General features: G+C 46.7%; 1 protein-coding gene across 1 annotated transcript in view; it reads left to right on the plus strand.

Moving 5' to 3' along the window:
- The window catches only part of LOC126183331 (uncharacterized), a 29095-nt gene extending 5873 nt beyond the window's left edge, over nucleotides 1–23222 (plus strand). The window contains exons 2-3 of the mRNA XM_049925196.1: nucleotides 21605–21653; nucleotides 21729–23222. Of these exons, the coding sequence (XP_049781153.1) occupies nucleotides 21605–21653; nucleotides 21729–23127 (1448 nt within the window). The 3' untranslated portion in view covers nucleotides 23128–23222. The remainder of the gene's footprint in view (nucleotides 1–21604; nucleotides 21654–21728) is intronic.
- Nucleotides 23223–26305: the final 3083 nt, after the last annotated feature.

Here is a 26305-nt window from a genome sequence, read left to right on the forward strand (position 1 = left end):
CTTCTGAGTGGCAAATGTTGCTTGACTGTTGCTTCCGTGGCCTTGGAGCCTTCCCTTCCTGGCTACACCCTGGGATGACTGCCAGGATTGCCACCTTCAGCTAAAACACATTCCCCACTACATGGTTTGTCCTAAGACGGATTGGAATAGACTGTGTCAGAGCGGTTTTTTGTGGAGAATATTAAGGACAAATTTGGAGAAGTGGGGGTCTCGGTAAGATGTGGATGGGCTCCCTGTTGTTAATTTCCTCTGCCACCCAGTCTGCAGCTCTAAATGCTGCCAATCGTCTTGGCGACGTCCCAGTGTCTATTACCGCTCACCTGTCACTGTATATTGTCCAGGCAGTGATTTTTCATAGAAACCTCAACCTGCAAACTGATAAGGAACTGCAGGCTAATCTGGAGTGGTGTGGCGTTCGTTTGACATGTGCAGAGGCATGAAATGGACGACTGCACCAATACTGGCGCCTTCATTCTTGCATTCGCAGGAAGATACCATTCCAGAGGTTAAGGTTCTGTGGTAATGATAAGATATGAAGCTATACATCACACCACCCATGATGTGCTTTAGGTGCTTGGGTTTTGGGCCCTTGACATCCTGATAAACAGCAGACCCTCTGTGTGGTGACTATGGCCCCACTCCATGAGGAAAGCCCCTGTGTTCTGCCACCTGTGTGTTAATTGTGACTGCCACAGTCCATGCTTGCCAGATTTTTCAGTTTCCAAGAAAGAGTTCAAAGAGTAAAAGTCCATGGAGCGTCTGTTATGCTGAGGCTCGCAAAAATAAGACAGACTCCACTCACTGTCCATTCCTTTTACTTTCGCCTCTGTTGCTACCTTTCCCTATCTTAACTCTTCCTTACACTGGCCCAGTTCACCTGTCATCTCCCACTGCCTTGTGGTCCCCTCGCTCTCCCCTCCCCACCCAAAGAAGTGCTTCCCTTCTTTAGAACTCACTGACGATGGGACTCCTTCACTGGATCACTCCCCTTGGTGTCTATCAGACCAGAGGCCTGCTACCACAACTTGGACACAGGACACACTCTGTGTGCCCCAAGGTTGCCTACTCTGTTGCGGATCCTGCAGAAGCCTACTTTCCCTCTGCCCTACCCTCCTAAACCTAAGACAGAAACGAAGAAACGAAGATAAGGCCCAGGACAAGGTGCCCCAGTGCCCCCCTCCCTCCAGAGGTGCTCTGTCTACCTACTTGAAACTTGAGTCTGACATACACATGGTTGTCGACCTGATGTGATTGGCTGTAGCCCATTCATCTCCCATTTGGATACCTGCTCTACATCTTTGTACCACATTGGAAGTGGTTCATTAGTCCTCTTGGACTCAGCCATCACAGTTGCCTTCATATTGGCCTTTGAGGGTGATACATTGCCCGAGAAGGTCAAGGTGATCTCCTACCACTGTGACGTAAAGCCCTATATCCCTCCTGTGATGCAGTGCTTTAAGTGTTGGAAGTTCGGCCATGTCTTCCTGCTGTACTTCCAGCGTCACATCGAGATCGTAGACGCCCATCACTTCCCAATACTCAATGTGCTCCACTTCCATCTGTGTCAACTGTGGAGAGCACCATTCGCCTTGCTCACCAGACTGCAGGATTCTCCAGAAAGGAGAATCATGGAGTAAAAGACCCTGGACAGACAGACCTACACTGAGGCTAAGAAAAAATGTGAATGCCTGTATTCTGTGCATATGACATCGTCTTATGCTGCTGCTGCTGCTGCTGCTGCTGCTACAATAGTTGTGGCACCATCAGCTCCGCTAACCCAGGTCACCTCTGAGGTGGAAAATTTCCCCCACCTGCTGCCTTGATGGTGGGGTAAATTTCCCTCCCTGTTGCTTCTGCACCACCTACTTAAGGAGCAACACCCTCCTCCCCCCCCCCCCAACCATCTGGGATGTCTCTCCCCACTTCCAAGCTGGAGAAGCATAAGTTTTATTTGGGTTCTGCTTTAGGAAGGGGTCCCTTGGGTCACTCCATTCCCAGGTTTCTGCTAGTGGGAAATAAGACACCCACCAGTGACTGAATAGCTCGAAAGCAGCTGTTCATATGTCTTCACTTCATCCCTGGTCCTAGAGACTGAGCCAGTGAAGTCCTCCCAGCCAGGGAAACCCATGGAGCAGCGAGAGAACTCCAAAAAGAAAACCCCTAAGACCAAGGAAATAGTGGTGGCATCCAAACCACTGCTACCCACAAGCTTTGAAGCTGCAGATGGGGTAGAGATTTTGGTGTCCACTAAGGACCTATATGTCGCCACCATCACACAATGGATATAGACTGCTCAGGCAATAAATCCATGGCAGCAGGTGACTCTGAGGCGTAAACTGCCTCATTGAATGTTCCATGCCTTCCCAGTCTGACAGTGTCATCCTCCAGTGGAATTGCGGAAGTTTCTTCCACTGCCTGGCTGAGCTATGGCAACTGTTAAGCTTTACACCTATCTCAACTGCCCTCCACAGCTATAAGGGATATTACAGGAACTGTAGCAACCATAAGTGTCAGGTGGAGTTTTTCTCCTAAACTCGGTCTGTTGTGAACATGTGCCCCTTTGACCCCTCTTGAAGCTGTGGCTGTCAGAATGATGACACTGGAAATAACTGTCTGCAATGTATATATAACGGTCTGCAATGTATATATTCCTGCAAATGGTGCAGTACCCCTGAATGTATTAGCTACTTAGCTACACTGATTGATCAACTCCCTAAACCTTTCCTACTTATGGGAGATTAACGCCCATAACCCCTTTGGGGTGGTACCATGCTTATTTGCCGAGGCAGATGTCGAAACGTCACTGTCTCACTTCCTTCGCCTCATAAATACTGGGGCCACCACACATTCCAGTGTGGCTCATGGTTGTTACTCTGCCATTGATTTATCAATTTGCAGCCAAGGACTTCTCCATCTATCCATCTTCCTGTCACTGCCCCAGCGTCAGGCGCACAGACGCTTGCCCAGATGGGCTTTGAACAAGGTGGACTGTGGAACTTTTCTTTCTGCTGTCACCACTGACTCTCCCCCACACGGTAACATCGATGTGATGGTTGTTTCTGTGACAGAAAACGCGATCCCTCGCTCTTTAGGGTACTAGAGGCATAAGGCAGTCCCTTGGTGGTTGCCGGAAGTCGCTGAAGCAATTAAGGAGCGTCGGCGAGCTCTACAGTGGCATAAGTGGCACCCTTCCCTGGAGCACCTCTGTCTTTAAGTGGCTCCTTGCCATTGTTCGCTGCCCTACTAAACTGAAAGTGCTGGGAAAGATACATCTCCACCATTGGGTTCCACATGTCAACTTCCTGAGTGCAGACAAATATGAAACGTTTCAGGCATCAGGCCCCCACAGCTGTCCCCAGTGTTACCATAAAGGGCGAGTTAGTACAGACGCAAATGCGATTGCTGAGCACTTCGCTCGAGCCTCTGCATCTGAGAATTATCCCCTAGCGTTTTGCACTCTCAAACGGCGGCTGGAAGGGAATGTCCTCTCATTCACTACACGCCACAGTGAATCCTATAACGCCCCATTTAGTGTGAGAGCTCATCAGTGGCCTTGGACATTACCCTGACGCAGCTCCTGGGCCTGATCGCATCCATAGCCAGAGGATTAAACATCTCTCATCTGACTACAACCAATATCTTCTTATCTTCAACTGGATCTGGTGCAATGTCGTCTTTCCATCGCAATGGTGGAAGAGCACCATCATTCTGGTGCTCAAACGTGGTAAAAACCCGCTTGATGTGGATAGCTATCGGCCCATGAGTCTCGCCAACGTTCTTTGTATGATGCTGGAATGTATATGTCAGCAGTTGGGTTGGATCCTGGAGTCACTGGGCTTGCTGGCTCAATGTCAGGGCAGCTTCTGCCAGGGTCGCACTACCACTGATAACGTTGTGTCAATCGAGTCTGCCATCCAAACGGCCTTTTCCAGATGGCAACACCTGATTGCCGTCCTTTTTTTTTTTTTTTTTGACTTGGGTAATGCATACGACACCACTTTGCGACAAGATATCCTTCCCACATTGTATGAGTGGTGTCTCTGGGGACCACTCCAGATTTTTATCCAAAACTTCCTGTCGCTCCGTACTTTCCATGTCCAAGTTGGTGACACTCCTAGTTTCATCTATATCCAGGAGAAGGGAGTTCCACAGGGCTCTTTCTTGAGTCTCTTTTTAGTGCCCATTGACAGTCTAGCAACAGCTGTCAGGCCCTCAGTCTCATTTACTCTGTATGCAGACGACTTTTGCATTTTGTACTGCTGCTCCAGTACTATTTATGCTGAGCGGCGACTACAGGGAGCCGTCTACAAGGTACAGTCATGGGCCCAAGCCCACGGCTTCCAGTTTTCAGCCAGTCATGTCACGCACTTCTGTCGGCGTCGTACTATTCATCTGGAACCTACACTTTACCTTAATGACTATTCACTCACTTTAGTGGAGACACAGCAATGCCTAGGACTGGTTTTCGACGCTCGATTGACTTGGCATCATCGTCAGCTTAAGCAGAAGTGCTGGCAGTACCTCAATACCCTCTGTTGCCTGAGCAACACCACTTTGTGTGCAGATAGCTGTACGCTGCTGCAGCTCTACAGAGCCGTTGTCCAATCCCGAATTGACTTTGGGAGTGTGGTTTATGGTTCGGCTGCACCTTCAGCATTGCATTTACTCGACACTATGCACCACTGTGGGGTTAGATTAGTGACAGGAGCTTTAAGGACGAGTCGAGCGAACAGTGTACTAGTGGAAGCTGGTGTCCCTCCACTGCAGATCAGACGTGAACAACTGCTCGCCAGTTACGCAGCACACCTTCATTAGTAACCCTGACCATCCGAATTAATGTCTCCTTTTTCCGTCTGCAGAAGTCCATCTTCCGCATCGGCGGCCCAGATCAGTGCTTACGATTGCGGTTCGTGTGCGATTCCTTCTGTCTGGAGTCCTTCCCTTTACCACCTCTACTTGCGGTCCGCTCATGTACACCTCCTTGGTGTATGCCTTGGCTACAGCTTCGCCTGGACCTTTTGCATGGCCCTAAGGACTCAGTCAACCCTGCCGCTCTCCACTGTCGCTTCCTCTAGATCCTTGACGTGTTCTGGTGCTCTGAAGTGGTTTACACTGATGGCTCAATGGCTGATGATGGCCATGTAGGCTTCACATACGTTCATGGAAGACATATTGAGCAGCAATCCTTGCCAGTTGGCTGTAGTGTTTTTCCTGCAGGGCTGGCGGCCATATCTCGTGCTCTTGAGCACATCCGCTCATGTCATGGCGTGTCATTTCTCCTGTGTACTGACTCCTTGAGCAGCGTAAAAGCTATCGACCAGTGCTACCCTCGCCACCCTCTGGTAGCGTCCATTCAGGAGTCCATCTATGCCCTGGAATTGTCCCGCCATTCTATGGTGTTTGTGTGGACCCCAGGACACGTCGGAATCCCCGGCAACGAACTTGCCGACAGGCTGACCAAACAGGCAACGCAGAAACAGCTTCTGGAGATAGGCATCTCCGAAGCTGAACTGTGTTCTGTCTTACACCGCAGGGTCTTCCAGCTTCGAGAGATGGAATGGCATAACAGCATGCATAACAAACTTCGTCATTAAGGAGACTATGAATGTGTGGAAGTCTACCCTGCAGGCCTCTCACAGGGAATCAGTTGTCCTCTGCTGGCCCCGCATTGGCCATATGTGGCTAATGCATGGTTACCTACTCCGTTGCGAGGACCTACCTCAGTGTCGCTGTGGCTCTCAAATGACAGTTGTTCACCTCTTGCTGGACTGCCCAGTTTTAGCTGCTCGGCGGCAGGCTTTTAACTTTCCAGCACCCTGCCTTCGGTGTTGGGCGACAGTGCCTCCACAGCAGCTTTAGTTTTACGTTTTATCCATGAGTGGGTTTTATACCTCGATGTAGGTTTTAGCACATGTCCTTTGTCCCTCTGTCCTCCACCGTAGAGCTTCTAGGGTGGAGGTTTTAATGTGTTGCAGAGTGGCTGGCTATCCCTTTTTATTTTCGTAGTTGGCCAGCCACTGCAATCTGCTTTAACGTTTTACTCTCTTCTGTTTCTAGCGTCTGTTTTTGTGCTATTTTGTTCCTTTTAGTGTTTGTTGCTTTACCTTCGTTCTTGTGGCTTTTCCTTTTTGTGTTAAATGTTTCCTCTTTATTCTCACACTTGACATTATTAGGAACAAGGGAATGATGGCCTTGTAGTTTGGTCCCTTCTGCCGCCTTTAAACAAACCAGCCAACCTCCTCACAAGACATCTATGTCCACTGCCTCACTTGAGCAACTCCCCTCCCTCCCTCCTTGCTGATTTTAATACCCATTACCCTTTGTGGGGCAGTGCTTCATCAAATCAGGGGCTCCTCATTGACAAATTTCTTGCAGCCCATGACCTGTGCCTCCTTAATAGTTTTTCTCTTAGTGATTTTAGTACTACATGTAGCACTTCATCTGCCACTGATCTCCCTTCCTGTTCCCTTCTTCCATTCTCTCACAGGTCACCACACGATGAACGTTATGATAGAGAACTTCCAATTGATTCTCTTGTTCCTTCCAACCTTGCAATGACAACGTCACCCTGCTGGGCTTTCAATCGTGCTGATTGGCCTCTGTATGGCTAAAGAGTCGTGTTTACATCTTTGTGGTTGTATTGATATTGTCTGTCATCTGTGTGATAAGATAATCCATGCTGCCAGCTTTGGCCTTCACCACTTGACACTCACTATTCACCATCAGCCAGTTCCATGGAGTGCAGCTATTGCCACCACTATCTGCAATTGTCATGCCTCACAACTTATGCAGCACCTGTCCTCAGCCAGTCCAACCTTTAAACATCATTGCATCAGTGTGTTGGGGCTCTCTTCTTCCCATGATTTGGCTCCTGGCCTTGATTCCATCCATAACCAATTGCTTAAGTGCCTTGAGCCTCAACATCAATTGTCTTATCCATATTTGGCTCAAAGGCATTTTCCCCTCTCAATGGAGAGACAGTATTGCGATTAATGTTCTTGACTCTGGCAAGGTTCCATCGCCCCCTTGATAGTTATTGGCCAGTCGGCCTGACAAATGTCCCCTGCAAGTTGCCAGTGTGGCTTTTGGGAGGGTCCTTCGATCAACAATCTGTTTTGTTTGGAAACTGCAGTTTGGCAGTCTCTCAGCACTGCCATCTTGTTGCAGTTTTCTTCAATCTCTGTAAGGCCTAAGGCCATGTTAGTTATTGCGAGCTCCAGTGTTAGACGGGTCATGGAGTCCCTCAGTAACATAGTGGCTAGGGTGCGGAAGAAGTAAAATGTTCACTTGGTGTGCTTGCTGGAGGCCTTCTCTGGGATGTGGAAGAGGCTCCTGGGGTGGCTATAGTGCGCGAGGTGGAGCCAGCTGCAGATTGTTGCACATGTCGGCCCCAATGATGCCTGTCTTTGGGGTTCTGAGGAAATCCTTGGGTCTTTCGATGGCTGCCGAAATTGATGAAGGTGGCCTCCATGTTTGGACGAGTGGAAGCAAAGCTGACAATCTGCAGCATTGTACCCAGGGTGGACCGGGATCCTCTGGTTTGGAGAATCTAAACCAGATGCTACGTAGACTCTGGCGAAAATGGTTGTAGGTACATCGACCTGAGCTACGGGGTGGAAGGTTGTAGGACGCACCTGCAGATCAAGGGTGCACTACACACGGGAAGCAGCTGCATGGGTAGCACAGTACTTGTGGCGTGCACATGGTTTTTTTAGATTAGGTTCCTCCCCATGGGAAATAAATTGATGGCTTGGAAAATAACCAGTTACACTGTGGGTGTGACAACTGTAAAAGTTGTTAGTTTGCCTAAACAGGTCATTACAAAGGTTTTAAATATGCTTAATCTCATGTTAGTAAATTGCTTAAGTGTCTGTAGCAAGATCCCAGAGTTACTCTCCGAAATACAGTAGCAATGCCAATGTTGTATTGGGTACCGAATGCTGGTTGAAACTAGACATAAAAGCAGTGAAATTTTGAACTTCAATTGGACAATTTTTAGGAAGGATAGAACCGATGCTATGGTAGGTGGTGTTAGTTGCAGTTAAAAGCTGTTTAAACGCAGTTGAGATATACTGGGCCGGACTGTCAAATAGTCTGGATAAAGCTGTCAGACAAGGATTGACCATTGTATTACAATGTTTTTTATAGACCACCAGCATCTGCAACAATCGTCGCAGAACGTTTCAGGGAAAGTCTTGAGTACATAAGAAGTAAATATCCACATTATCCATTAATTATAGGTGGCGACTTTAATCTAGCATCCAATGACTGGGAAAATTGTTTATCACAGGGGGCAGAAATAGATTCGTGTGAAGTTATTCTAGGAGCGCTCTCAACATACAACCGTGAGCAATTTGGTTAGAAAACCAACTCTAGATGGGAACATATTAGATATCTTCGCGAAAAAATAGACCTAATTTTTGAGGAAGTTAATCTAAGAGGTATTAGCTACCATAATGTCGTTGGGGCTTCTATGTCATTTGGAAGTTGCAAAAACGAAAGAAACAGCGTAGAGTTTTGTTTGGGAAAGCAAATAAGTGTCATTAATGAATATCTTCATAGTTGGCGCCAAGCACTCACTGCGGGACACAGATATTGAGCATCTTCGGTCAGAATTTAAAGGTATGGTCTACCATGTGCTGGAGAATTATGTGCCTAGCAAAAGTATAGGGGAGGATCCACCTTGGTACAACAAACATATTAGGAAGTTGCTGAGAAAGCAGATAATTTTGCACAGTCGTTTTAAACGTAGTCGCTGCCCTGCCGACAAACAAATTATACGAAATGAAAGCAGCTGTCAGTCAATGAAAGATTCTTTTAACAAATTTGAAAGCAATATTTTATCTGCGGATTCTAAAAAGCACCAAAAAATTTGGTCGTATGTAAAATCTATGAACAAAACAAATAATTCAATACCTTCTTCTGCTGACAGTGCAGGTAATGTAACTGATGATAAACAGGACGAAATTCTAAACCTACCTTTCAAAAACTCGTTTACAATAGGACTGCAGCACCATTCCCCCTTTCAGTTATCGAACAAACAAACGAAAGGATGGGTGACAGTGTTCAGTGTATCTGGGATTGTAAAACAGTTAAGATCCTTAGATGCCAGGAAGGCATCTGGCCCAGACTCCCCATAAGATTTGTTGACTATGCTACAAATATAGCACCATTCTTATCCATCTATCAGGGATCATTGTAACAGCAGAAAGTTCCACAGGACTGGAAGAAGGCCCAGGTCATAGCAATCTATAAAAAGGGTAGACAATTGGCTGCACATACTTACTGGCCAATTTTACTGACATAGATTTGATGTAGAATCGTGGAACATAATTTGTGTTAAGACATAATGACCTTCCTAGACTCTTTGCCTATAATGCTGTAGTCTACAGGAAAGTAGTATCATACGAAAGTTGTGAACAAATCAATGAGGATTTGCAGAAAATAAATGTGGTGTAATGACTGGCAGTTATTTCTCAATATTATTAAGTGTAACCTACTGCGTATAACAGGGCGAAAATCCCCATTAATGTGAGAGTACAAAATAAATGCCCAGTCTTTGGAAGCAGTAATGCAAAGTATCTGGGTGTGACTATTCGAAATGATACCAAATGGAATGATCAGATTATGCAAGTAACAGGCAAGGCAAACTCTAGATTGCGGTTTATTGGTAGAATCCTGAAGTGATGCAGTCCTTCAACAAAGGAAATAGTTTAAAATACGTTAGTTCGTCCTGTCTTGGAGTGTTGTCTGTATGGGACCCTTACCATCTGGGTCTGATTCAAGAGTTTGAGAAGGTCCAAATAAGAGTGGCAAGATTCTTTACTGCTCACTAAATTACGAAATCCGATCGTCACTGAGGATGCAGAGCATACATTTTCACCAACTTTCAAATCGCGCAATGATCACCATTCAAAGATAAGGGAAAGAAGTCGTACTGAGGCATTCAGACAGTAGTTTCGCCTCCTGCGGGTTCGGGGGTAAGAATAGGCCCGAGGTATCCCTGCCTGTCTTGAGTGGCGACTAAAAGGAGTTTCAACCGTTTCGGCCTTCCATGTGATGGTCCCCCTTGGGGTTTGACCTCCTTTTTTCAAAATTCTACAGAAGTACGAGCCTTTTGGGGAAGGACACCTTACGCGGTGTATCATTCGTCCTCAGTGCACTAAGACCTTGGCACTCAGCATTGTAACGGCGTTGTAACCACTCTAATTATTCCTCAAATTGGGCCTAAACGCCTGATGGGTTGCACAAGTTACGCCCATAGTGCGTTCCCATCTGCACCTACGATCATGATGGACTTTCCATGGCACCCAGAACTGCATGGATCAGCTGCCTCTTCAGTGCTTCTCTCAGGCCAAGTTCGCCATAGTGTTATCTGTGTAAGCATTGGTGCTTTTAACAATAGCCTTGTTGAGTCGTCTGATTGATACTGGTATCTCTCCCCTTCAAATTCAACAGTCCAGCACGATTTCCTATGTTACCAGTATCCGCTAGTCCCCTGCTAACCCTTCCTATACTGTTCTTTTCACGGTTTTGTGCTATTACATACCCATTTCCCACCCTCGGGTGGGCATACTGGTTCGGCTCTGACTCGGTCCTCTCTGCTGCGACTTCTATCTCCGCTCCTTGTCCTCTTACGTTGTCTGCTAACAGACTCCTTGGTTTGTTCCTCAAAACATTCATTAACATTTTCTGTTGGCACTTCGTCCTGATGACAGCCTGCAGATGTGACTGTGGAACAATAACTGTTAGCTTTTGTGGTTGCACTTAGTGGCATCTCTTCCCTGCCACGTGTGTAGTTTCTGTAGAATTGATGTCCATCTATTGGGCTATCTGCTTCATTAAATGGTCCTCAGTTTTGTTACATACAGCCTCAATGAGTTGCGTTGAGGCTGACTATTATTTTTCCAGCCACCCCATGGTATCTGCTATTCATGACATTCTTGGTGATGGGAATGAACTTGCTGCACATCTGGGTGGGTGTGGGGAATCACCTAACCCCCGTTCTCAATGCCCCATCCAGGTGTGGATTTAAGACTTTACATAAAATTACTATTTGCTCAATCATGGGTTGATTTTGGAGGTACACCTCTGTGTAGTAAACTTCGTGCCATCTGGGAGACTCCCACCATGTGATTCTACCCTCTGCCATCTTATTGCCCATACTAGGCTGACCCATGATTTCTTATTCCACAATGAGACCACCTTTTTTTTTGTTGTGGGACTCTGCTCATAGTAGCCAGCCTGTTGTGGTGGGGTCGTCATGTACCCTCTAGGTTGTAGCCCCCTGACAACAGAGGGATCATACTGCTGATACCTGAGCTGCACCCTCCCCACGTCGGCCAAGGAGTAGTTGCCAGTCTCCTTGGGGCATCGGGACTCCCGGCAATGGTCATCCTGCCAGGTGGCCCTTGCTGAGACTGGGTGGCACCCGTGGGGAGAGCCCCTGATCGGAGTGGGTGGTATCGGGCGGACGTTTCGCACATGAAACGTCAACATGTATCAGGTCACTCAGCAGCCGAGTCTTTTAAAAAGAAAGGTACTGTCTCTGGTTCTCCTGCCCTTTCCCCCTTGCCCACGCCCTGGGAGGAAGGACAGGCCCACCGGCTTGGGGCGAAGTACTTCCCCCGCTATTTAGTCTGTTCTCGGACCGATGGGGGGACGTTCGCCACCTCCAAACCCATGTTCTTTGTCCAGCACATCGAGGACATCTTTGGGGAAATCGAGGGTCACAGCAAAATGCGTTCGGGGTCCGTTCTTAAAAAGACCACTTCCGCCACACAGTCGGGTGCGCTCCAGGCGTGCGACCGACTGGGGTACATCCCAGTGTCTATTGTGCCGCATCTGGCTCTGAATAGGACGCAGGGGGTTATTTTTCATCGGGACCTCCTGCTGCAATCTGATGAGCTCAGGGCCAACCTGGAGCGCCGAGGTGTGCATTTCGTCCAGTGAGTTCAGCACAGCCCCAAAGACTGTCGCATCGACGCCGGAGCCTTTATCCTCGCCTTCGAGGGGGACTTTCTCCCAGAGAAAGTAAAGGTGATGTGCTACCGGTGCGACGTGCGACCTTACGTCCCGCCTCCTATGCGTTGCTTTCGGTGTTTGCGCTTTGGGCACATGTCGTCACGGTGTGAGGCTGAGCCCATCTGTGGCGATTGTGGACGTCCTCTTTGTGAGGAACATACATGCACCCCACCACCTCGGTGCGTCAATTGTCCTGGCATCCACTCGCCTAGATCTTTAAAATAGTCTGCCCCACGTATCAGAAGGAGAAAAAGATTGAAGAATTAAAAACTTTGGATCGTCTCTTATTCTGAGGTCAGGAAGAAGTATGACCGCCTCCATCCCGTGACGTTGACAACTTCGTTTGCCTCAGTCGTGTCCACTCCTTCCACAGTATCCTCAGCCCTATCCTGTCTCCCCTCTACCTCCTCACCCCATCCGGGTTCTATGCCTCCGCCTCCCAAATCCCTCCCTTCCCAATCCTCTTCCCTCGCGGTCCCTGCCCCCTCTGCCCCAGGGGCCACCCTTCCTCCTCCTTCCCCCTCCGCCGCCTGAGAAGCGATTCTCTTCTCAGGCATCCATCGGGGAAACGTTCTGGACCCTGGCTTCCGAGGTCCGGCGTCCCAAAACAGACCCTGCGCGTGAGGACCTTCTTCGGGTCCAGCCCACTATCCCCATGCATCATTGGCCTTCCAAGAAGGCCTCCAAGAAGAAATCTTTATCCCCTCTCCTCCCTGGCGCGTTTCGTCTGACGCTCCATCCGTGAGTTGCTGCTCCCGGCCGTCCTCAGTTTCGCCGGGACGCTCTGCTGCCAGGCGCTCAGCCGGCCCCTCGTCGGCGAATGATGCTGCCCCTACTACGCAACCCGGGAAAGCGGCTGCCACTGGCGACGATTCGATGGAAGAGGATCCGCCTCCCGCCGGTTGTAGCATTGTTCCCTCGACACCTGGCCCTCCGCGGCAGTCGAGGTGACCAGCTCTTCACCCATTTAGTTCGCTCTCTTTTCTGACTAGTTCTTCACCCATTTAGTTCGCCCTCTTTTCTGACTAGCGATGGCTTTGTTACATTGGAACATAAGAGGTATTCGATCTAATCTGGAGGAATTAAAACTGCTCCTCTGCCTGTACTGTCCACTCGTCCTTGGTCTCCAGGAAACAAAGTTGCGCCCAACTGACCGTATTGCTTTTGCCCACTATACCTCGGAGCGGTCTGACCTCCCCCCTGTGGACGGTATTCCAGCTCATGGTGGGGTCATGTTGCTTGTTTGGGACGATGTCTATTACTATCCCCTCCCATTGACCACCCCACTCCAAGCAATAGCTGTCCGTATTACTCTTTCTGCCTTTACTTTTACCGTTTGTACCGTCTACACTCCATTGTCATCTGCAGTTAGTCGGGCTGACATGATGCACCTGATTGTTCATCTTCCTCCGCCGTTTTTATTGTTTGGCGACTTCAATGCCCACCATCCCCTTTGGGGCTCTCCTGCATCCTGGCCAAGAGGCTCACTCTTGGCAGATGTCTTCAACCATCTCAATCTTGTCTGCCTCAATACCGGTGCCCCGACTTTCCTCTCGGACTCTACTCATACCTACTCCCACTTGGACCTCTCGATCTGTTCTACCACTCTTTCCCGTCGGTTCGAGTGGTATGTCCTTTCAGACACCTATTCGAGCAACCACTTCCCCTGTGTCGTTTGTCTCCTGCACCACACCCCATCCCCACGTCCTTCGAGCTGGAACATACCGAAAGCTGACTGGGGACTTTACTCCTCCCTGGCGACCTTTCCGGACCACGATTTTCTCAGTTGTGACAGTCAGGTCGAATACCTCACGGCTGTTATCAATGCTGCCGAACGTTCCATTCCTCATACTGCCTCTTCTTCACGTCGCGTTTCCGTCCCCTGGTGGAATGAGGCTTGTCGAGACGCTATCCGTGCTCGACGACGTGCTTTACGCACCTTTCGCCGCCATCCTACGTTGGCGAATTGTATTGGATACAAACGACTCCGAGCGCAATGCCGTAGAGTCATCAAAGACAGCAAAAAAGCTTGTTGGGCCTCTTTCACCCGCTCCTTTAACAGTTTTACTCCTTTTCTGTCTTCTGGGATGGCCTGCGCCGGCTGTCGGGCATGAAGGCCCACTCCTCGGTACCTGGCCTGACCTCAGGTAATGCGGTCCTTGTTGATCCTGTGGCTGGCTCCAACGCCTTTGGCCGCTTTTTCGCGGAGGTTTCAAGCTCCGCTCATTACCACCCTGCCTTCCTTCCCAGGAAAGAGGCAGAAGAGGCTCGGCGACCTTCCTTCCACGTGCTGAATCTGGAAAATTATAATGCCCCCTTCACTATTCGGGAACTCGAACGTGCACTTTCACTGTCCCGGACCGAGCGAGGTGGCGCAGTGGTTAGCACACTGGACTCGCATTCGGGAGGATGACGGTTCAATCCCGTCTCCGGCCATTCTGATTTAGGTTTTCCGTGATTTCCCTAAATCGTTTCAGGCAAATGCCGGGATGGCTCCTTCGAAAGGGCACGGCCGATTTCCTTCCCAATCCTTCCCTAACCCGAGCTTGCGCTCCGTCTCTAATGACCTCGTTGTCGACGGGACGTTAAACACTAACCACCACCACCTTCACTGTCCCGGTCCTCAGCTCCGGGGCCAGATGCCATTCACGGCCAGATGCCATTCACGTTCAGATGCTGGCACACCTTTCTCCGGTAGGAAAAAGCTTCCTTCTTCGTACCTACAATTGCGTCTGGACCGAAGGTCAAGTCCCCATGCGTTGGCGTGACGCCGTCGTTGTTCCTATACCCAAACCCGGGAAGGATAGACACCTTCCTTCCAGTTACCGCCCCATTTCTCTTACAAGCTGTGTCTGTAAGGTGATGGAGCACATGGTTAACGCTCGGTTAGTTTGGATTCTTGAATCTCGACGGCTACCTACCAATGTTCAATGCAGCTTTCGTCGCCGCCGCTCCGCTGTTGACCACCTTGTGACCTTGGCGACATTCATCATGAACAACTTTTTGCGAAAGCGCCAAACGGTCGCCGTTTTCTTCGATTTGGAGAAGGCTTATGATACCTGTTGGAGAGGAGGTATCCTCCGCACTATGCACAGGTGGGGTCTACGCGGTCGCCTGCCCCTTTTATTGATTCCTTTTTAACAGATCGAAAGTTTAGGGTACGTGTGGGTTCTGTATTGTCCGACGTCTACCTCCAGGAGAACGGAGTGCCTCAGGGATCCGTCTTGAGCGTAGCACTTTTTGCCATCGCGGTCAATCCAATTATGGATTGCATTCCACCTAATGTCTCAGGCTCTCTCTTTGTCGATGACTTCGCGATCTACTGCAGTGTCCAGAGAACATGCCTCCTGGAGCGCTGCCTTCAGCCTTGTCTAGACAGCCTATACTCATGGAGTGTGGCAAATGGCTTCCGGTTCTCTGAAAAGATGGTTTGCATCAACTTTTGGCGATATAAAGCGTTCCTTCCGCCATCCTTACATCTCGGTCCCGTTGTTCTCCCATTCATGGAAACAACTAAGTTTCTAGGGCTCACACTGGACAGGAAACTGTGTTGGTCTCCGCACGTCTCTTATTTGGCTGCTCGTTGTACACGTTCCCTTAATGTGCTCAGAGTTCTTAGCGGTTCATCTTGGGGAGCGGATCGCACTGTCCTGGTTTGCTTGTATCGGTCCATAGTCCGATCAAAGCTGGATTATGGGAGCCTAGTCTACTCGTCTGCTCGGCCATCCCTATTACGCCGTCTCAACTCCATCCACCATCGGGGGTTACGTCTTGCGACCGGAGCTTTCTACACTAGTCCCGTCGAGTCTTTATGCTGAAGCTGCCGAATTACCATTGACCTACTGGCGCGACGTACTGCTTTGTCGGTATGCCTGCCAGCTGTTGCCAATGCCCGACCACCCCTCTTACCAGTCCTCCTTCGCCGATTCTCTCGACCGTCAGTATGGGTTGTATGTGTCTGCCCTGCTGGCCCCCCCCCCCCCCAGAGTCCGCTTTCGTCGCCTGCTTCGACAATTGGGTTTTGCCCTCCTTACCACCTTCAGAGAGGGTGAGAGCCCGACACCACCTTGGCTCCAGGCTCCGGTTCATGTTTATCTCGACCTCAGCTCGCTCCCGAAGGAGGGTACTCTGGCTGCAGTGTATTGCTCCCAGTTTGTCGAACTTCGTGTGCGACTTGTCAGTCACACCTTTATTTACACTGATGGCTCAAAAACTGACGATGGTGTCGGCTGTGCCTTTGTCGTTGGGGCCGTCACCTATAAATACCGGCTCCTCGACCAATGTTCCAGCTTTACGGCCGAGCTTTTTGCTCTCCATCAGGCTGTTCAGTATACCCGCCGCCACCGCCATTCATCGTATGTACTCTGCTCTGATTCACTTAGTGCTCTTCAGAGGCTTGGAGCTCCATATCCGGCCCATCCCTTGGTGCAACGGATCCAGCAGTCCCTCCATTCTTTCGCTGAGGGTGGCTCTCCTGTCAGCTTTCTGTGGGTTCCCGGCCATGTAGGAGTGCCTGGGAATGAGGCTGCTGATGCTGCAGCCAAGGCTGCAGTCCTCCTGCCTCGTCCAGCCTCCCATTGTCCCGTCATCTGACGTTAGTGGGGTTGTTTGTAAGGGGCTTGTGTCCTTGTGGTGGGATACTTGGTCCTCACTTCAAGAAAGCAAGCTCTGGGCAGTCAAACCGTTCCCAACTGCTTGGACAACCTCCTCCCGACCATCTCGGTGAGAAGAGGTCCTTCTGACCAGGTTGCAGATTGGGCATTGCCGGTTTAGCCACCGCTACCTGATCTCCAGTGACCCAGCCCTGCAGTGCCCTTGTGGTCATGCATTAACAGTGCGCCATGTTTTATTGTTGTGTCCCGGTTTTAGTCAATTTCGTGTTGTCCTCTCTCTGCCATCTACTTTACAGGATATTTTAGCGGATGACGCTCGAGCAGCTGCTTGTGTTCTTCGTTTCATTACTTTGACTGGATTGTCAAGACATCTAACTCTTTCATTTATTTTATCTGCCTCTTTGTAAGAACTTTCTGGTGGTCCCCCCCCCCCCTTGAGTTTTACTAGATTATATGTGCTCTAACAATTGTGACTGGGCGCTAATGACCTCAGTAGTTGAGCGCCCTTAAACCCCAAAAGAAAAAAAACAGTAGTTTTCCCCTCACGCGATCTGTGAGTGGAACAGGGGGGAAATATGATTTTGGTGCGAATCGCGCCCTCCGCCACACACTGCTTGGTGGCTAGCGGAGTATATATATGTGGACATAGCTTGACACCATCACATCATCCTCCTTACTCCATGAGTAGGGTCTCCAAAGCCCCCCTTCAGATTTTCGCATGTTCCTGTCCCACTGTTCGTTCAGAATCTGGGTTGGCACTGTTCTGGGGACCCAGGAGAATGGCGTTCCGCAAGGCTTAATATAGCGTCCTTTTTGTGATCGCCATTAATGGACTTGGTACCTCTGCAGGGCTGTTGGTCACTCCTGCACTGTATGTGGATGAATTCTGTATTTGGGCTAGCTTCTACACTGTGGCCTCTGCAGGACAGCTCTAGGTGCCATCTTGACTGTTTCCCTGTGTCCACTCTACACGGTTTTCAATTCTCTCCCCTTAAGTCGAGAGTGCTGCATTTTTCGCCATACTATGGTCCATCCTGACTTGGAGCTCTCCCTCGATGCCCAGCAGCTGACATAGATTCCACAGTTCTGTTTCTTGGGTCTTACTAACAAGCTTACTTGGTGGCCCCCATCCATCACCTGATAGTGGGCTGTTTTTGTAAATTCAATGTCCTTCGCTTCCTTGCACACACCTCTTGGGGTGCAGATTGTTCGATCCTTCTCCACTTTACTGTGTTGTCTAAGGTTGTCAAGTTTATGGATCAGCTGCCTCTTCAGTGCTTCTCTCGGGCCAAGTTCGCCATAGTGTTATCTGTATAAGCATTGGTGCTTTTAACAATAGCCCTGTTGAGTCGTCTGATTGATACTGGTATCTCTCCCCTTCAAATTCAACAGTCCAGCATGATTTCCTATGTTACCAGTATCCGCTAGTCCCCTGCTAACCCTTCCTATACTGTTCTTTTCACGGTTTTGTGCTATTATGTACCCATTTCCCACCCTCGGGTGGGCATACTGGTTCGGCTCTGACCCAGTCCTCTCTGCTGCGACTTCTATCTCCGCTCCTTGTCCTCTTACGTTGTCTGCTAACAGACTCCTTGGTTTGTTCCTCAAAACATTCATTAACATTTTCTGTTGGCACTTCGTCCTGATGACAGCCTGCAGATGTGACTGTGTGGAACAATAACTGTTAGCTTTTGTGGTTGCACTTAGTGGCATCTCTTCCCTGCCACGTGTGTAGTTTCTGTAGAATTGATGTCCATCTATTGGGCTATCTGCTTCATTAAATGGTCCTCAGTTTTGTTACATACAGCCTCAATGAGTTGCGTTGAGGCTGACTATTATTTTTCCAGCCACCCCATGGTATCTGCTATTCATGACATTCTTGGTGATGGGAATGAACTTGCTGCACATCTGGGTGGGTGTGGGGAATCACCTAACCCCCGTTCTCAATGCCCCATCCAGGTGTGGATTTAAGACTTTACCTAAAATTTCTATTTGCTCAATCATGGGTTGATTTTGGAGGTACACCTCTGTGTAGTAAACTTCGTGCCATCTGGGAGACTCCCACCATGTGATTCTACCCTCTGCCATCTTATTGCCCATACTTTGCCACTTTTTTTTTTTTTTTTTTTTTTTTTTTTTTTTTTTTTTTTTTTTTTTTTTTGTGGGACTCTGCTCATAGTCTATATTTTGCTGAACTGCCCCTGCCTCTTTGCGCTTTGCACTAAATATGCATTCCTGTCTTCCTTGTGTTGAGTGTTTATGGACGACTCTTTTATGGTTTCGTCTGCCCTGTTACCTGTACAAAAGTGATTCGTATTCTCACGTATAAGTCCTTTGCATCCTTCCATTACTGTAGGCGTTGGTCATAGAGGCCTTTCTTACCTCCACACTGGCTAGGCTCTCCCCACCTTTTCCATACGTTTTGTCTGGTCTGTTGTGCAGTTTCGTATTTCCTTTTCTTCTTCGTGTGTGTGTGTGTGTGTGTGTGTGTGTGTGTGTGTGTGTGTGTGTGTGTGTGTGTGTGTGTGTGTGTGTGTGTCAGTATCAGGGCTGGTGCCCCCACTGCTCATAATATTTTTGTGGCACCTCTGCTCTTCCACTTTGAGAGACTGGGAGGAGACTGTTGTTTTTCCCACCTTAGGTCATGGGACTGAGGAAATGGTTGCTTGGTCTCCACCCCCGCCAACCCCCCCCCCCCAAACATACAACCCCCTATAATCTGCATTGTAAAGTGAGCAATCCTTAGTGCATAGTTCATAGGTGAATACAGATTTGGATATTTCCCATTTCATGAATGTCTCCACTTTGATATAATGCCCAGTTTTTATGTTATTGCCAAATGCTCAGATTTTTTGGCTATTTCGTCTTCAGTGGCGCAATTGTTCATTGTGTACATACAGGTAGTTACCAATATATGAACTATTCTATGTACATACGCCATTTTCCATGTAGTCCCCAATATGGTTCAGAATCTGTCCTATTGCAGCACTAAATTTGAGATGCCCTGTGGCAGTTTTACTGGCCGACTCTAACCGTCAGACTGCTGTCTTGCTTTTGCCATGTGAATTACTGTCCTGCTAGGAACTTGTTTGGCAAATTCCAAGTGTTAAAATCACAAGGATTGGTGTCGTGACCATATGGTGGGTGGTCTAGACTGTGCCAGTGAAATTATTGGAACTTGTAGGTGGTTCTGATTGTCATATGTGGCCTCACATTGTCGTGGAGGATAACCACATAGTCCACGTAGTATCCTTTGGCACTTCGTCCTGATGGCAGCCTGCAGAAGTGAGTGTGGAACAATAGCTGTTAGCTTTGGTGGTTGCACTTAGTTGCATAAAATTCAGTACTGGCAGTCCATGGAGATCTCAGAAAACCACTTTCCCAGCAGATGGCACTGAAACAAATTTTTTGTCGCAGGCAAATCCAGGTATTTTCACACAATGCTCTTCTGCTTGGATTCCAGTGCAAAATGCAGTATCCACGATTCATGACCAGTAACAATGTGGTCCAGTAAATTGTTATTCCATAGGCAAATAGTGTTAGATGATATAGTGAAATTATTCACTTTTCTTTCAGCCAAGTATACTGACAGTTTCTGATATCCAAAGGACCCATGAACACTCGGATACAAAATGAAACTCCCAGGTAGTGTCCTTCAGGTGCACATGCCAATGTACGCTGTGGACATGTGAAGCACAACACAATCATAAATGGCAGTATGTTGCCCCAGAGCTACTGGCAGATGAGGTCCTGCTGGTCCAAGAAAGGTCCACCACTGGGAATGGATATGTCTACTTCTCATGTACACCTGTAATTTGGCAAAAAACAGGTGCAGAGACTCTGATTCGCTCTAGTAATGCGGAATTGACCATTAGATATCAGGTGTGGTGGACTTAGCTGTGTAAAAGGTGAGAGCACTCTTGTTGGCAAAGTGATAACAGAATGGGCCAGTCAGGAGAGCTTAGTGACTTCGAATGTGGACTTGTCACTGAACGTCACCTAAGTAATAAATCCATCAGGGACATTTCAACCCTTCTAAAGCAACAAAAATACACGGTACTGAAACGCGAACCACTGTAGCTATGCAGAGACAAGGCAGACTTCTCATACTGAAGAACAATGACCAACAATTGCAGATGGTACTTCTAAAAATAATTGCACGAAATCAGCAGAAGGAATTACTTGAGACTTCCAAAGTGCTGTCAGCCTAGCTAGCAGACTGCTTGTGGGTGGTTAAAAGAATGGTGTAAAATTGCTGGGCAGCTCCTTATAAGCCACACATTTGTTGTCAGTGCCAAGTGACACTTCTGCTGCGAAAACGCCAATGGACAGTGGATCACAGGAAGCGAGTTATATGGGATGATGAGTGAAGCCGTATTAAGGAAACTCTTGTAGGATATGAACACATTTACAGCCTTACGTACATCTTCGCAGCATTATGTACTGCATACAGTAGAGGCGTGCAGAAGAGTGTATTAGCATGTATGTACACTGATATAAAGCGGAATCTGGGACAATGGTTTGTGGAGAACATTAATACATGGACTGGCCTACCCTGAGTCCAGACTTGAATCAAATGGAACATATTTGGTATACGTTAAAACATCTACTTCGCTGCAGACTCAAGTGTCCAATATCAGTACCTTCTATGGTTTCGTATCTGGAGAAAGAATGGGCTGTTATTCCTGAAGAAATCCCTAGACTTGATTGAAAGCGTCCCCAGTAGTGTTAAAACGACTGTAAAGGCGAAGGGTGGGCACACGCCATATTAATGTCCAGTAATAGGAGTCTGGACACATTTTGATAATTTGTTTATGAAATATGCTTCAACGTGCTAATTCATGCAAAATCTAACATGCTGTGTATGAAGTATTTTACAAAAGTTCATAAATAGTATTAAAATAAATTAGTGCAGTAGATTTGTACATTGAAGTGTGGTCTTAAATGTGTTAAATTTGTTGTTACAGGTAAAATGAAGAAACAGGGATTCGAGACCAAACACTTGCGGAATATATGGTAATTTCATGTCAACAAATTTAGGCAGATAGTGTATGTCAAAACTGCCTCTAAAGTACCTTACTTTTTTAACAGGTCATCTGGATGTCTGGCTCGGCGAGCCGTAATTAATAATGCTAGAAATGGCCAGAGCGATGTGACTCCCATGAGTGAAACTGGCGATGCCGAACAATCCTCTTTCGTTACAATATCATCAGAGGAGCTTCACTCAGACTCCGGTACCCAATCGGAAGTTTGCATGATGGAAAATGAACAGTCGCAGCATGTCATGCGTAACACCTTTAGAAGATTTTCGGAAAGTAGTATAGCCTCAGTGGCGAAAATGTCAGCAAAATGGTGCAAATTTCGGGATTCATTTGCTTCAGCTCGAAGATCTTCTTGTAGTTTGCCTGAAGCCGCAGATAACTCTTGCAAAAGGCCAAGGAGTGAGGGTGTGAAGGCTGATGCTGGCATGTTAACAAGCAGCAAGAAGTCCTTGGAATGTATCAAACAGACGAACAGTGTGCATAACAGAAAACGACGTTGGTCACTATTTTCAACAGGTTATGTCAAACTGGATAATAGTGATTCATCTCAAAGCATTGTGTTCAGTATGGAGGATGCTGCGCATTCTACCTTTATTCAGGAGCGCAAGAACCAGGAAGCTGAGAAACGCAATTATAGGGGAGGATTGGAGGACTCTGCAGCCGCACACAATAAACCTATTGGGGAAAAGTTTGTCACTAACACATCACTTGGATGTATTCGTAAACACCCAACATATTATAAAAATGAGAAAGTTAGTAAGAATCTAGGTATGCTCAAAAGTACACACAGCATTAGTAAAGTGAACAAAATGCCTGTACGAATGACAGCATGCCCAAATATCTCTAGTGAAAGAAATACTAGGTGTGTAAAGACGAAGAGACTAAAGAGGAATATTAGGGCAACCAAGTTGCCTAAGGTCAGAAGAAAGGACATATATAATGTCAGGACTCTTAGTGTAAAGAGCTCAGAAGGCAAAGTAGAAGTAAAAATTTCACTGGAGCTATCAGATGCTAGACAACATAGAAAAGTTTCTCCCACTAGTAGTAATAGTAGCAGGTCGGGCATAAGAAATGATTATTACCTTAAATCACCTCTTCAAACTACTGATGTTACGCCAGTGTTACCTAAACGTCCTCTATCCCGCAGATCGCTGTTTTCTGGGAGTTCTGATCTCAGAGAAACCGTGACTCGTGGGGAAACTGAAATGACTAGTTATGATGAAGCAACATGTAACGACAGGAGTAATTTGTGGAAACTGAATAAAACACCTACTGCGAAAGAGAATTGTGTGCATCTCTCACCTCACACAGCTGGAGCAGAGGACCAGCTCATTACACCTCCAAATAGAAAAGAATTAACACTATCCATCGCACAGATAGGGAACTGCCGCCCTCGTCGTGTGCGTAAGCAGAAGAGTGATATACTAGTGGATAAAAGTGATGAATGAAATATGTAGTTAGTGATAAAAACAGCTAATAACTAAGACCACGTGAATATCTTGACAGAATGACCAGTGTTGCTTCATAGAAAATGAGGAAAATTTTAACCTAAGACATGTGGTATTTATATTCATAGATTTTTAAATTCTTCAAAATACTAAATCCTTCAACATATGGCGCTTTCATTTAATAAATAAAATTATATTATGGCTTATTTTAATGAACCACCAAATTACCCTCCTCCTATAAACTAGAACGTATAGAAAGAAGCCTTGTGATGAAAGAGCATACAGTAGTGAAAAGTCAAATCTTGTCTTAGCAGATGAATGCCAGATTATAATTCGTATTTTAAAAATCTACGTCGAGTAACTGGATTGTCTTACAGATCTGTCAGAGCAATGGTCACACATGTATTTCCTAGTACAACGCTATGTAGTGGAAACATTTTTCCATTCACACGCTGCGACAGTCATTACTGCAGGAATTAGTATACTAGCCACTTACGGAGAACAATTAGCTAAAGCCACCCCGTTATGGTATGAAGCGTTCTCTATAATTTGCAGAAACCTTAATGAAAACGTAAGTAATTGACACAAGTCACACAGTGAGAAGCTTTGATTATGAGTAACTATTGTAAAAACGTCACAGGGAAGCTTTCCAGCTGAGTTGACATGGGGGTTAATCACTAAAGATTTAGATCCTGTGGATGTTTACTGAAAACACAGAACAGTGCACACCTTTGTATCCAGTCTCTAAGGAATTTTCATCAAAGTGTGAACCTTTGTTCTGACCAGTGATCACTGAGCGATCGCTGAAATTTTTTGATTTACTCCACAGTATTAGTAAATACTATGAATTAATATTCTGGAAGCACAACGAAAGAATGGCCAGTACAAAGTTCACTAACATCACAGATCGTTCTAATCACCCTTGCCTGGGCAAGAGATGTCTATAAATGTAGAACTTCCCTAAAATATGGACCCATGACACAGTGAAAACAAAGTAAACAAGGTGGTAGTTAGTGTTTCCAGCGTATATTGCGGAAAAAGTTTGGGGGTGAACGGCCGAATCTTCATGACACGCCTGTTACCAAAATTTTACATCACAGGTAAGTTTCAACGGCTGTCAGTACAGAGTTTTGTATTAGACAGCAGCATCCAGTTTTTGCACCATATTCTGAATGTGCTACGTTCAGGAAAGCTTTCCGCCTATCTCGTACGGAGAATTAAACATGTAAAATTTCATTTCTAGGTGCTCTCTTAAAACTACCTGACAGTCATAAGAATTGTTAAATTATGTGCACGGTATTTTATTACTGCTGAGCGATCGTACATGCCCTAACGCGATGTTGTTGCCCTCGTTGGCAAATTTACATTACATGCTATTTTTTTTCACACACTTGCCTTATTATAGGAAATCTGACATTTGTGATATTTAGGACCTATCACTGAGACAAAATGTCAGACCCAATGAACTCGCAGTTTTTCCTCGATATCTACCATCGAGTCAGTCATAAAATTAACTCTAGGACTAGATAATGATATGGGACGAACTGAATTTTAAAAATCACTTTGGTTGAAATCTGCAAGAGACAAAAGGAGATGAACTTCAGAATTTGAGTAGGAAGAGGGTTCCAAATTTTTATCGTTGAAAAGAACTCTGAAAATGTTTCGTCTGGGAAGATCTTAGATATTTTGCTGCTTTGTCATCTAGCGTTGACAGGTTGAAAACCGTTAAAGAAATTTTATGGGATATGACATAGTAAAAATGCCCTTCAGGTGTGTTGTACCTGGTGAGCTCGCAGCGACCAGCATGTTGCCAATATATGTACATTTGCCATTCTAGAAGCATTACTAAAACATAGTATGACTGGTCCGCTTCTATCCTAACACACTGACAAGGTATGTTTCGAAGTATTGATGCCTACAGTGAACAAAACTTCCGATGGCGAAATAGGCAAATGTAGTTTTCCCAAGAACTCTTAAACATTTTTATGAATATTTAATGAAATCTTAAGATTAATTTATAAACAGTTGAACTGTAAATCACAATACCTTAGACATTATCCTAAAACCTTTTCAGCCATTACCAGGAAGATGTTTAGTTATCAAATCAGTGCAACATAAAGAAATTCCTACTGGCAACCGACGTTCGGTAGTCTTTAATTCATTAGTTCGGAAGACCAATGGTGTACCAGGCCGTCACTGTAAATTGCTCCTTTGTCTGAAAACTTGAATTTACTGAAATAGGTAGGTGTGGGTGCTGAGGCTATACTTAGGGCAGCTCACTTCTGGATCACATGACACAATCATTGAGTAAATTACATACGTATTTAAATGCCTGATATACAGTACACGTGGATGCGTGGGCAGGGGCATGTCTGGTTTGCCCAAATGGTACGTTACTGTGTAAGGAAATGAGACAGCATTATCTATGCCGAAAGTCTTGGAGCGAAGTTAGAGGGTGTCATATTGAGTTAATTCTGAGTGGATACGACATACTATTGTAGAGAAATTTGTTGATAAATTTCATTCGTTAAGAATAGACAAAGCGGTCAAAATTTCCGATCGTTAGACACTGAAACAAAGATGCACCATGATGGAATGAGCCGAATGGGATGGAAATATGTAAACATGAATGTTTACAAACAGGTCTTTTTAATAAAACCAGTTTTTTCTGAAATTATAGAGCATACCAAATGGGGCAAGTAAATAACGTGTTACTCCACCTCTGGCTCTTACAAAAGTAGTTACTCCCACTTGACATTGATGGATACAGCAGCTGGATGCCCTCCAGAGGGATATCATGCCAAAATCTAACTGGCGCGTTAATCAAAACTCTGAGCTGGATGGGGACCCTACCATAATGCTTTGCGGTCTGGCAAGCACGAAGACAAGCAGTAGAAACTGTCATTGTGTGTAGCAGGGCACTCTCACCCAGGATGGCTTCCCATGGAGGGTAACAAAACGAGGCCTAGAGTATTGTCAACATACTGTTGCAAGGTTGGTGTGGATGACAGTGGTCTAGCTATAGAAATGACAGCAGAGTCAATCACTTCTGCTTGTCAGGCAGTATGGTGGAAAAGTCAGGTTGGCATCCCACCAGTCTATGGGCGTCTAAAGACACGTCGTCACTGGTTACTGTGGCCAGAATACCATTGACTGGAGTGGAATGGTCTTCAGAAAT

This window comes from Schistocerca cancellata, chromosome 4, assembly GCF_023864275.1.
Source record: "Schistocerca cancellata isolate TAMUIC-IGC-003103 chromosome 4, iqSchCanc2.1, whole genome shotgun sequence".
NCBI lineage: Eukaryota > Metazoa > Arthropoda > Insecta > Orthoptera > Acrididae > Schistocerca > Schistocerca cancellata.